We start from the raw sequence: 14079 nt of genomic DNA on the forward strand, positions 1-14079 counted from the left end.
ATAAGAAAACAAAGAAATAGAAATAAACGGCAAACATTTAATTAAGAACTGGTCCGAGGTATTACTGCCTTTTGCTTATTGCCTGAACTAAGTGAACTACATGACAGCTTGTTTGGCTAATAGACGAGAGTCGGGTTGTTGTTTCGTCGTTACGTCGATTCGTCGTCGTCGATTTTTGTTTGTACAACTGCACAACAAACTGTGAGCCAGCTAAATTATAAACTGTGTTAAATGAAGTTCTGGCAACCGCCCCGCGCTCATGTTACTTAGACTTGGAAAACTCCACACACTGTCTATGTATGTGACTCACTAAGTATATTTATCTATATTCATACATATATATGTATGCTTATGTCGACCTTGCCACGGTTCTGCTCTGCTTGCTTCTTTTGACAACAGACAACAGACATCGAAATCGGAAATCCAAATTTTAATGCGAACACAACTCTTTTTAACTCAACCAAAAAATGTATTAACTAGCTAATAAAAATGCATTTGGCAATTGTTAATTGTTAAGCGCAATCCGCAAATTAATTTTACAGGGTATACGAAGCTTATGCCAACAATAGTTTTTGCATTTATAAATATTGCAATTATTTCTATTTCTACAAAAAAACATACAAAAATATAATAAAAGTTAAATTCGAAATTTACTTGCACTTGCCTGAACTTAGCAAACCTTGTGCAGAAAATAACAGGGTATCTGCTAGTTGCTGCACTCTTGATTTACTTATTTTTTTAACGACTGATTACGTATACGCCCTAAAAGCCAAGGCTGACAATGAATTAGCAGGCAAAACAGCAGCTTGTTCTTTGATTTGTTTATGAATTTGGCATTTATGTTGTTTGTTGTTTGTTGCTACACCTTAATGCCACAAGAAAAGTCCATGCCACAACCAACTGCAAATTGGCGAACAAAGCAAACAAAGTGCCAAACCGCCAAAAAGTGACCCGCGCTGCCCTCCACATGGCATTGGTTTCTTTTGTTTTGTTTTTTGTTTTGTTTTTGCTGCATTGCACGAGCCTCCAATTTTTTCAATCAATCAAATAAATTTAGCATTTCACTTTGGCTAACCGCAAAAAAAAAAACAGAAAGCTGAAAAAAACTCTTCACTCGCATAAAAGAATACCCTTAATAATTTGTGGTATATTAACTATGTTAAACAGCTAATCGAACTTCTTCAACTTAAATATGTGCATTATTTAATTGGCCTTCTTGAAGACAACGATGAACCCATTTTATAGATAAATTCCATGATTTTTATTTTTATTTGCAAACAAATCAATTTATTTGCGCACGCACTAAAGCTGCTTGCTATGTGCCACATGTGGTCGGTGTCTTGGCTAGAGCAAAGGTAGAGCACAACTTTTAAGCAAAAGGCTTAAAAAAATATTAGAAACAAATAAATAATAAAAAAAAAAATACATCTGTAATACTTGATAAGTTAGAACCACCAGGGCAATGGCTGTGGCTCATAATCCCTAACATCGAGATAGGAGGGATTCACATTGTCCTCCTCGGTGGATGGATAGGTGCCCGAACGTGATTGCGCCTTCAAAGCAGCCAATGCTGTCAATGCTGCCTCTTCTCGTGTGTCCAGCTGTTTGCTATTGGTTCGCCACTTCATCCGCTTGCTGTTGGGTCGCTGCACCGCCTCCAGGGTATTTGGGGGCTGTCGTTGGCCAATCCGCAGCAGCTCGTCGTCATTAATCACTTTAAAAGCAGCTGCCCACATTCGCTTTATATCTGAGTTATTCACATTTTTAATATTTGAGATATTGTTGCTGTTGTCGTTTATGGTGTTGTTAGTGGTGCAGGTGGTGGTCTTGCAACTGCTTATTGCAAGCAAACCCACAATAATCCATTCGAATTGCATTGCTGAAACGGTTAATGGCTTCTGTTCGCCGCTCGGCGCTACTACTTCACTTTTATAAGCTAAGCTCTGTCGAGTGTGTCTGGGTGTGTGTGGGTGTTTGTGGTTTGCTGGGAGGTGTGCCTCAAACAGATAAATCAATAAATAGCTGTGGATGTCGTTTAAAAAAAGTGACATACTGCAATAGTCGCCAATGTTAGGCAAGTCTTGACATCATTCAGATCATAATATTTAAACTGTGCGAGAATCGAGAACTGTTCCCTCTGCTCCTATTCCTCTCTCCCTCTCCATCTCTCACACTCTCTTCAACTACATCAAATGTATGTCGTTCGCTTAGTCTAAATTTCTGATTAGCTTTAGCATATGCGTAAACACTTAAGTTACGTAACGTAAGCCAATATGTTAGATGTATTTCAACATTACGCCAGCATTCATTATCTACACAATAATAGGTCAAGATCATTCGTAGCACATGTATATTTCCCAAGATTCACCTATAAATCCAATTTCAAGAAATGCTCTTTTAACTTCTTAAGTCTTGTCAAAACTAATTTAGCTCCACTTTTAATTGAATTTCATTTCAAAAGTCTATCACAAAATATGCACTTTCAAAGAAAAGCCCAAAAGTTGGCTACAATACTTAAATGGAATATGCTCGAGCGCCGCAAACTTATCCCAAGTATAAATATGCTACTATTACTGTGGGAATCTTAGCCGAGTAAGCGATGCATATATTCAAATCTAGATTTGACTATTCTTTTATTTGAGCCAATCGACTTACTTGCCCAATTTGCAGCCAGCTGCAAATGTTGCTTTTTAGCTCTCTTGGCAACAACCAGTTGCTGACAGTCTGCTTTGAGTGCAGAGCTCAGAATCATTGGCCAAAACAAATGAGTCGCAAGTTGTGTTCAGTTTAGTTAAGGGAATAGTGGCAAATTTTCGAAATATTTCTTATTGCTTATAAATTGGCCAGAAGTGTCTTAGAAATGTATGCTTGAATCAGGCTGTCAAACCGAAACGAATTTAAGTTCCGATTCCAATTTTGGTATGTAAAGTATAAAAATTATGCTACAAATTCTGGTATTCTTCCAAACATTTTTACGATATTCGGTTGCGAATTGGTACCTTGATTTATGTTTTATGTTATGTATTATATTGAGATCTGCAAGGGTATCTTATCTTCGGCGTGGAATACATTGTGACAAATATCGCTGCCAACTTGTTATAGCTACTAAAAGGTCAGTTGGTACATTTAAGGTTTCACATGACAAGTCTTTTGATTTTTTCGAAGACTACAAATATATATGTTATATATTTACTATGAGGAAATGTCCAAATGGTCGAGGTATGCTAAATAAACTGCCAACCCGTTTGATATGCATATTTTCTGTATAGTTTAACCTTTTAAAGCCAGAAAACTGATTTCATTATTTCATTCGTTTATTACCGAAGCTGTCAATTTGCTTGATTATTTTAATATTTATGCCCAACTGGATTGAAATAGACATTTTTCATGTTTAGTGTTTACTTATTTTCGTTTTTATTTAAAAACATATCGTTAAAAGTCGTTGTTTATATTGTATCAAAAAAAAAAAGAAGGTAAATGAGAGAGAGAGAAAGGAATACATTTTATAATATATCTTGCTATTCATAGACACACACAGACAGATGCCAGATCTTGAGCTTTATGTTCTCTGGCTAGCTCAGATGTGCGAGAGTTATGTGGTATTATTTTTATCAATCAATATTATTTTTTGTTCAACTTAAGGATCTATAAGTGGCTTCGCTTTCGCTTGCAAGTTGCTTTATTTTTCTTCTTCTTCATTTCGTTCTTTATCATTTTGCTTTTCTTTTATTTTTTATTTTATATTTTCATTTGATTTTTGTTTTTGTTCATTTTTCTCATTTTGGTGACTTTATGTTCGCAAAGGGGGACTTAAATAATATTTCAATATTTTATTTTAATTATTGTATGTGTAAAAAGCTAATCGCGTTTTAAGAACAGTACATAAGAAAGGCGAAACCTATGAGAAATTAAAACACACAAAAATTTACAAGGAGACGAGAGAGAAAATTGTAAAAATTATTATCGCTGGTTCGGGTGACTCGGAAACCACCCAATTAGGAGAATAGCAGCAGGACAAGGGACACAGTAAGAAAAACAGAGAAAAAGAGAAAGAGAGATAGAGAGAGAGAGAGAGGGAAAGAAATGGCAGGAGCAGTTGGCAAGGAACAAGTGGAATTTTTTTTGGGATCATGGTTGAGGAGAAGGGTTAAGAATAACTGCAACATCTGCTAAAGTTTCATTTCCATTCCAGCTTCAGTCACATGAAGTCTACTTGCTGAAGTGGTAAGGGGCAGGAGGGAGGATTGTAGTTGCTGCTGTTGTCATTTGACGGCGTTTCTGTTTTTTTTTTTGTTTTTTCCCAATGTTTACAGTATGGTGCCAGGCTTTCGCAGCGGCAGACGGCGACGCTGGCCAAGAAGGCCGAGTCCTCGCGCCTGTTGCTTGGTGGTTGCCTCAGCGGCTTCAGTTGTATCCTGCTCCTTGGCCGCACTATCCCCGGCCTCATCGGAGTTGGCAGCGGATGCAGCGTCATCCTTGGCCTCCTGTTCGCCGGATCCATCCGATGCGGCTCCACCCTCAGCGGGCGCCTCTGCAAAAACAATTTCAGAATTCAGTTGGACTCAAATACAAGCGAGAGGAGAGCAATTTTTTTGTTGTTGTAGTTTTCGGTTTGTAAGGATTAGGATTTTGATATTAAATTAAATTTACCTGTGGTCGAGGTAGCCGCTGCTGCCGCCGCGCCGCCCAAATGCAGACGACGCTTGGCTAGCAGCGGATTGATTTTGCGCTGCCCAGTTGCCGATGAGGAGGGAGCGGTGGAGGAGGAAGCGGGAGCAGCCGCACCAGCTGCGCCGGCAGCAGCGGCTGCCCTTGGCTTGGCCGCCGCGTCAGTCTTGTGCAGCGCATTGAGGCGCGGTCGATTCTTGAGGCGATTGAAGCCGGGTGCGTGTCCGGCATGATTGGCGGCATCGGCCTCATCAGTCTTCTCCTCAGTCTTGTCGCCAGCGCCCGCTTCTGCCTCGCTGCCCTTGACATCGTTGTGATGGCTGCTATCCGCCGCCGAATCTTCGGCAGTCGAATCCTTCGGTGCCTCCGTGCTCACACCGGCACGTCCCAGCTTGCCACGTGGCAGCAACCGGTTGCCACCGGCCCGATGATGCAAATTGAAGCGAGATGGACGCACAGGTGCCGGCTCAGCAGCTGCTGGCGGTGCTGATTTCGCCTCATCTGTGCCCTCCTCGGCATTGGAGCCACTCTCTGCTGGCGGCGCCTTGGTTGTGGTGGTGCGACTACGTCCACGCAAACTCAAACCCGGGCGACCACGCAGCGTGCTGCGTGCCGTGGTGCTGGGTGCAGCATCGGCCGATGCACTGTCGACATCGGCGCCCTCCTCAGCTGCTGCGGATTTCTCGGTGGTGCTGGTGGTGCTGGTGCCGCGCAAATTGAAACGATTGCGTGCTGAAAAAATTTGTGACGAGTTATTGGATAAATTTGTCATTTGAATGAATGCTACTACTTACGCCTGCCACGTCCGAAGCCGGAACTAACGGGTTTCACTTCCTTGGCGGCAACAACCTCCTCCTCGACAGCGTGTTCAGCGGCGGCGGTGGGCTCGGGACTGGCGGTGGTGCGAGCTCCAGGACGAGAACGGCCACCAATTGAGGGACGCGAGAAGCGATCTAACGAGAGATGTGATTAATCAATTCTGGTTTCTAGCAAATAAGCCTTCCCACTTCCAACTTGAAGTTGCTGCTTAACCAACTCAATTAAATTTTGTATTTCAAAATGAATTAGAAAATGTTTGGGCATACTTCGAAGTAAGTTCCAATCAACTTTATTGTTCTTTCGATTTCTTCGACTCAAATCTGCTGAAGCTTTATTGTAAAGTCAAGTGACTAATTTCTGACTCTATATTAGTCCAGACAAAGTTGTAAGAAAACAAATTATGTGTTCTTATGAAGTCCATATTCACGAAACTGATGAAATGTTCAACTACCTTAACCCTACTCTGCACAGGATACTTCGCATGCAGGAGCTCCTTCAAATCACATGCTCACAAAACTACCTAATCAAGCCCACTTTGAGGACAGGGCTCTCGCTCGTATTTCGAAGCAGAGGAGTACATTTAAATCACCTTTAACCTTTAGCCTTTAAATGCCTTCCTTACTAATTTCTAAGCTTTTTCGGCAAGGTGCAGCCTATGAAAGAAAAGTTTCCATATCCAGTGGCACATCTTATGAATTCCCTTCAATCACATACCCACAACTTTAGTTAGATTTGCTCCATTTGAATACACTTACTTCTGCCAGCTTTCGTGGGCTCTGTGGGCGCTGATTCGGTGGTGCTGGTGGTACTGGTTCCGGCACTGTCACGCAACTTGAAACGATTGCGTCCAGCCAAACTGCTGAGACCGGAACGTCTGCCGCCGTATAGAGATGGTGTTGCTGTCGTTGTTGTTGTCGTTGTTGTGGGTGCCTCCGTTGTTGTTGTTGTCGTCGTTGTTGTCGATGTTGTCGTCGTTGTTGTCGTCGTTGACGAGGCGAGTTCATCCTGCAGTGTGGTCAAACTATCATCATCATCAGTGCTAACGGTATCTGGACTAATTGTTGTATCATCCACGTTATCCGCAACGGTTGTCTCATCATTGTTGAGATTCTCATTGGTCAGTATCGCATACAGATCAAGTGCTGCCTTCTCCATAGAGGGTGTCGTCTGCTCACCCTCCTCCTCTAGTTTGCCTGTGATCTCCCTTTGCATTTGCTCTTCCATTCGCTCCTTGGCAGCCTTTGCTGCTGCTGCGGCTGCGGCTGCGGCTGCTGCTGCAGCTTCCTGTTCGACGGCAATCACTGGCTTCAGCTCCTTGTCGCCGTTGCGTGAGCCCTTCAGCTGTTTCTCATCGGTGTTGAATGTCTCGCTGTCGACCAGCTCCAGGCTGGGTCGCTTAACGCTTATCTTCTTGCGCTCCGCGGCCGTTTCCAGCGAGTCCAGCGCTGGCGTCGGCTGCACATCGATATTCTTGCCACGACTTGGGAAACGGGTGTTCAGCGGCAAACGTTCCACCTCAATATCCTCCGAGTTCTGTTCACTGACCGCCGCATTCGAGGCACGTCCCTTGGCCTTGCCACTGTGCAAACTATTCTCGCTGGGCGTTGCCGGCGTGCTGCGATCAATGTTCGAGTAGCGCGTCTTGCCACGTGTATCTGCTGTGAGATCGGTGCCTGCTTCGCCGGTTGCCGGCTTGGCCTTGCCGTCGGCAGCAGCATCAGCGTCTTCCTCCTCGTAATAGTAGACATACTCGTACTCGTAGTCCTGGCCATTGGGTCCCTTCTTGATCTCGATGCGTGACTTCTTGTTGTTCTCGCTGCCGGCGCCATCAAGCGCAAAGTTCTGATTGACAAAATCATCGTGTGGATCAATCAGCATTTCATCATCGAGATTGTCAATCTTCTTGGTTGCGGCGGGCGCCACTGTTGTCAGCTGTACGATTGGTGGCTCGGTGACAACCTTACCCTTTTGTGCCAGCTCGTCGAGAGCAGCCTGCTCGATTTCACGACGCACCTCGGCCAGTTCCTCCTCCTCGATGGCACGCTTCGCCTCGATGCTCTTCATCACATCCTCGTTGATCAGCGCACTGAGCACCGGATTTAGTTCGGGTCGTTCCTTGGTCGCCAGCAGATTCATCGAATAATCAGCCGAATCTGCCGCACGAATGCTTATCTTGTGTGCCGTATGGAAACCCTCATCACTCACGGCACTCGCCTCCGGCACCTTGTGCGCTGTCTCAAATTCACTTGTCGCAATCTCTCTCTTCTCAGCGGATGCGCCCACAGCCAGCTCCTCGCCGGCCACCAGCATCGCCAGGCAGCTCAGTAGACAACTGTAATAGTAAGCACATTGAGAGATATGAATTAAATTTGTGCTGCAAACATTTAAAAAAATGTTTATTTCCAATACAAAAGAATTCCCATGATTATATCTTAGTTAGAATTTGAATCTGAATTTGCATGAATTGGAATTCTTCCATGAATCTTCTTACATTCATAGAAAATGTGCAAAATAATGGTCAACTGTAGCTGGAGATAGATAGATAGAGAGAGAGTCTAGCGAGATACCGATTTCTCATTCCTAAGATTTCGCGTTTCTCTTAGAGTATTCCCATATCTGGATCTTAGTTCTATCAAAGTTTAGCGATGGTTACACTCATACATAGTTGGTTAATCAGACTGAAATTTGGTGAGCACAAAATATGTCTAATGAGTTGATAATTTAAACAATATTATTGACGGTCAAGCCCTTGGATATGAATAGATCTATTTAGATACCCCAATGACCTCAACAGATTTCAAACAAAGATTAATCGATATACAACATAATTGAGTTATTAAATTTCAACGAGAAAGAAAGAAGGAAAAAAAATATATTATATACAAATTTTGGTGTGGCTTGCAGCGTGAAGTGATGATTGATTTGGCTTAGACTGAAGATCATCGCGTGCTTTTTTCTGTTTTTTAATGACCGATCATGTCTGGGGCCATAGACGAACGATCGCGTCGCTTTGTGCTGCATCATTTGTTAATGTTGATTGTGGTAAACGAAAGAAGACAAACAAAAATAAAAAATAAAAAAACAAAAACCTTTCACAATTTCATTAGCCGTCTGCGAACTACGTTTTAGGCGCCTCTGCTGATTGCGCATGCGATCTCTCGCCCCATGTCTTTCCGAACATGAATCGTAAATATTGTGGATATTGTAGATATTGTGAATATTGTGTGGATATCGTGAATATCGTGGATCGTGCAATTGCAGCAATACATAGTTCATTGGGCTTTGCGAATCCGCATTGCGATGCATCCAACTCTTAAGAGATAGTAAGTATATATATAAATATATATAGTATATATATATATATATATATATATAGAGGCTGATGGAGAGAGGCGAAAGTGAGACGGGCAATTGCTCAAGGCAAACCACAAAATGTGAAACACAAAAATAAACAGACAAACAGACTCAAGTAATTGACCAGAGGGCCAGACTCTAGTTGAGACAGGAATCGATGTATATATATATATCTATATATATATGTGGACATGTATATTGGCTTCAACCGGTTTATATATATGATTTTGTTTTTTTTTTAACAAAAGGTGTTAACCCATTTCGATTTCAGTTTCGATATCGCTGGCCATTGCAACAGAGCCTCAGCTTCGACTTGCAAGCCGAGCCCAGTCCCGTTAAAAAGCAACCAGACGCGACGAGACAAGAGACAACAGAGAGACAGAGAGAGAGAGAGAGAGAGAGAGACTCCAGAGCCGGCAAAAATATAAAATAAAAAACAGCACACGACTGTTCGATATTTAAAGAGCAGACCTCTCTAACTAACTCACCCCTGTCCAACTCCCCCGACCTACTCCTGCTGTTTACCTCCTCTTCACATGCTTGGCGCTCTTGACGATAACTTTTAACATTTTGAATTATGTGCAGTTGGCGTAGCGTCGTTTGAAACCACTCGCTTAACATTTATTTTTTTTTTAAGTTTTTGTTTCACTCAAACAAGTTTCGACAACAACAGTAGCAGCAGCAGCAGCAGCTTGTTGTAAAGGTAGACAACTTCAACTTATTTTAATTGCAACAGCCAGCAACGGCAACAGCCCAAATAGCCCAAGCAACAACAATGGAGGAGCCCAAGAAAAGTTATAATTATGTCTACACACATCACACATTGCAAATTGCCAGCTGCACCAGCTGAATAGGGGGAACTGAAGGGTTAGCAGCAAAGCAACTTTTTTATTTTTATTATTATTATTTTTGTAATATTTTTTTTTTTTTTGGTTTTTTGGTTTTTTGAGTTTTACGTCTTTTGGGGTCCGACTTCTTGGCCATGTTATGCATGAGGTGACAATGCGCACATCGCCTCTCTCGACACCGAACGGACAGCTACAAAAAGATTCGCATAATAGAAAAGCGAATGTGCAATATTGGCAACGGTGCACAGTGGAGCGACACACATAGGCAAAAAAATAAAAATAAAAAATAATACACACTCGTAGCGTTTGTAACGCCCACAAGCTCGGAAGAAAGTTATAATTAAAGATCGTAAATGGGTTGAGTTGTGCGGAAGTAAAATTGCCTCACAGTTGCTATTGACTTTACTGACAAATATGTACATATATCTAAATATATTTATATATATATATATTATACATTACCTAATCGTTCGAATTGAATTCCAAATTGATGAAAAGCTTGCAAACTCTATTATAATGCATAGTTGAACAAATAATTTTGAATTATTATTTTCATTTTTAATTCCCTAGTCACAAATAGAAATGAAATGGGTATAATTGTTGTTTATTTGGTAATCTCTTTTTTATATACAGTTGCGGTCAAAATAATAGTAGTGCTACTTCTCGAACTATTTACAAAAATATTACTCATTTTATGGTGATAACATTGAGACCTCTGCGAAATATTCAATATGAAAAAAATTTCTGAAATGTTTGATTTCTCATTTGGGAATATTTTAAATTACCATTATTTTCGAAATACTAAATGCATATATGTGTGCTCTAATCGTATATATTAACTATAATATGACAAAATAACTGAACTGTCTATCTGTGTATGTATGCAAGTCGTCGGATACTATTATTTCATATGTAAAATTTGCATTCGTCTGCCTTACATGGCAATATGCAAGGCAATTTCCATTTTGATTGATTCAAGGTTGAGCACGCCCCTTGATCGTGATTGATCAATCGACAATCAACAACATTACTTTCATTTCCTCTGACATTCTAATTCTTCCATATGCTGGATGATAAAGGCAATTTCAGGGCACATTCTATTGGCCTTGCCCCACTGTGTCTGAGACAATGTCAGAGAGCACTTAACACAAGTGATGTGAATGTGAATGACTGATTAACTGCCTCTGACTCGGCCAAGTGAGTGTGTGTGTGTGTGTGTGTGTGTGTGAGTGTGTGAGTGTGTGCCAAGTAACGGAGCACAGATTGTTTTACGGGTACTCGTCGTAACTTTAGGCGAAGCGAGTGTGCAGTTGACTGAGTGAATGAGTGTGTGAGTGAGTGCATGAGTGAATGAGTGAATGAATGACTAAATGACTGTGACTTTAGCTCTTTAGGCCCCAACGCTCCATTGTCTGCTTATTCTTCTTCAACCTGGTCGGCTGATCACATTTGGAAAGGCCAACTGCCAACTGGCAAATGGAGGGCTGCTGCAGGCGGGCAGCGGGGTGTGTGGTGCTGTCTTTGCGGGTGTGGCATGCAATTTGTATTTCACATTTGGCAATTCATTTTTGTCTTCTTTTTTTTTTTTGGCTGCGTTTTGACTGTTTTTTTTGGCCATTTGATGCGGCAGCTGCGTTGGTGTTGGCTTTAGGTGTATGTTTATAGACACCGCTGGAGGCCATTGACGTCGCGACAAGCGTTGCGAGCGCAGTGAAGCATACAACAACAACAACAATAGCAACAACAAGAGAAACAATCATAAGAGCCATGAAATGTAAAATACGTTTATTTCTGTTGCATTGTTGGATGCGTCTTTTTGAGCTATGCCTAAAAGGTTTTTGACTTATGCTTTTGGCCATGTTTCTTCTACTTTGCTTCTTTTTTGCCTAACCTTTTGTCACACCTTTAGCAATTGCCAATCAGCTGCTTTTGATTTGGCCTTTTGCATTTCAACTGTGCGCAGTTGTCCCTCACTGCAGTCATAATGAAATTGATTGACTGACTAACTGGTTAACTGACCAACTGATTTCGCGACTATAATGGCCAAGTTAAAATTGTTACCCAAGGCCAACAATCTGCATGAGCCGTTTTCACCTCCCTGCACATACATACACACACACACACATACACACACCCAGCTACGCCTTAAATAGCAGCAGCAACAGCACCATCAGCTCACATTTTGATGTTCACGCTTACAATTTAGGAAGCAGAAGAGGAGAGGACATCATTGTTGTGCACACTTCACCTGTGTGTGTGTGTGTGTGTGTGTGTAGGTGTGTAAGCTGGATAATTGAAATTTAAAGTTTATCATATGCTGCGCTCACGCAATGTGCATATTTTTACTAAGCTGATCAACTTATGATCGATATCAAAAATAATCCTATTAAAAATATATAAATAGATAATAAAAATTAATGAATATTAATACGTTCGGCTTTATATATAATTTCATAATATTCAATGAAAATATCGACATACTTTTGGGTCTCGGTATGCATATATGCATATATATTTTGATATTTAAATAAAATCACTTAAAAAAGTTGAGGAAACATCCATCTGGTATTCAAATGTGAATAGTCAACATAATGCTGATTACCTTGTCGCGGGCATTAAAATATTGTTACGAAATTTGATGGAATGCACGCTTTGCATATGCATAAGGCATTGAGTATATTATAGTCAGTCGTTATTAAGATGATCAGCATTTTCGCTGATTATCTGCTAACTGATCTCTGATGTCGATCTCTGATGCAGTTATTAGACTAGGTTGATTGATGTATGCGATCAGATTTAAAGAATATGCAGCATAAATAATTCATTAGATTAACTCAAACTTTGATGAATTTTCTTCTACTTATTAAGAGTTATTGGTTAAGACTATATTTAATATTATTAAAACAAACTTCCTCCTATTTGGTTCAAAGCCGAATGCATTTGTTTTTTATTTATTTTATTATTTTTTGTTCAAGAGATAGCATACTAAGCCAGACAATAATTCAGATTTTAAATAGTTTGAAAAACTATTTACTCTACAGAATTTTCTTACATTTTACGATTTAAGAGATATAATTAATGATATAATACTAAATTGAATAATTTTTAAGATTTTTAATTAGTTGGAAAACTCCTTTTCTAATTTATTTAGAAAAAAAAGGATATTTTCGTAGCAACTTTTTCTGCATATAGCCTATGTTGGCCATAACACAGATGAATTTTACTTTTTTGGGGGTTTTATACTCACATTTTGAGCAGCATTTTTGCTTGTGTTGTTGTTGTTGTTGTTATTGTGGTTTCTTCAGCGGCTGTTTGTTGCCCTTTGTTGTAGATTATTGAATTTGCACTTTTGAAAATCAAACGTTCAACTATTCAGAAAAAAAAATAAAGTAAATAAACAAAAAATAAATAATAAAATTGAATTAAATTTGTGTTGATTTTGATTGCTAAGCAATTTGTTGCTGCTGCCAATAATATTGTTATTATTGTTATTGTTGTTGTTGCTTGTTGCTTGCTTGTTGTTTATTTGTTTGTTTGTTTCATTAACTGTTTGTTGTTTACTTGTTGTTGCCGCAGTTGTTTTTGTTGTTGTTGTTGCTATATTCACATTGTTGCACTTTCACTTTTTCACTATTTTCAACAATTTTTTCTTCGACACAAAAATCAATTACAAAAAAACTTCAATTTTAACTTTAGCCCCACAGCAGCATTATTTGTATGAGTGTGGAAGTGTGTACATGTGTGTGTGTGTGTGTAAGTTACAAATTTAAATTGTTTCAAGTTGAATCAAAAACAAAAAAAAAAAAATTAAATAATTTAAATTAAATGTAAAAAGCAAAAAATTTTTTAATTTATTGCACTTTGCCGCTTTTTTCGGTTTTTTTTTTTTTTTTTTTTCTTGAGATATTTTGAAGTCTTTAGTTTTTTGGTTTTGGGTTTGTTCGCGTCGCATATGCAATGAAGTCGCGGCACTTGTAGCGGCTGCCTTTATATGGCCAAAATACACACACACGTGCAGACACACACATATAAGTGTATATTTGTAGCTTTTATACCATGAAAAAGGCTGTTGGAAACGTCTTCGTCTGCGTCTTTTTTTTTATTTATTTTTTTTGTTTTATTGATTTTTTTAGTTATTATTATTATTATTTTTTTCTTTTATTGGGTTTGGGGAGTGCTCTGTTTTTCGGGGGCTGCTATTTTGTCTTCTTCGATGTTCCAAAAAAAAAATCTTCAAGCTTCGATCTTCGGCTCGCAGCACACGGAGCAATCACTTTCGATTTCGCTGCCAGCTGAACGTGAAATGGCAAAATGATGAACGCAACAGCAATCGAAAACCGTTGCCGTTGCCGTTGTGCCAAGCGAGCAGCGAGAAGCAGCAGCGAGCAGC

At 40.1% G+C, this 14079-nt stretch overlaps 1 protein-coding gene across 1 annotated transcript; it reads right to left on the reverse strand.

Moving 5' to 3' along the window:
* Window positions 1-3393: 3393 nt before the first annotated feature.
* LOC6566134 (mucin-19) lies at window positions 3394-13813 on the reverse strand. Its single transcript, XM_032738995.1, has 6 exons — window positions 13745-13813; window positions 12937-13057; window positions 6243-7819; window positions 5463-5621; window positions 4651-5400; window positions 3394-4531 (listed from the first exon to the last, which is right to left on the reverse strand). Exons 2-6 carry the CDS (start codon window positions 12948-12950, stop codon window positions 4308-4310), a joined length of 2724 nt encoding a protein of 907 aa, XP_032594886.1. The 5' UTR covers window positions 12951-13057; window positions 13745-13813; the 3' UTR covers window positions 3394-4307.
* Window positions 13814-14079: the final 266 nt, after the last annotated feature.

This window comes from Drosophila grimshawi, unplaced genomic scaffold, assembly GCF_018153295.1.
Source record: "Drosophila grimshawi isolate 15287-2541.00 unplaced genomic scaffold, ASM1815329v1 contig_848, whole genome shotgun sequence".
NCBI lineage: Eukaryota > Metazoa > Arthropoda > Insecta > Diptera > Drosophilidae > Drosophila > Drosophila grimshawi.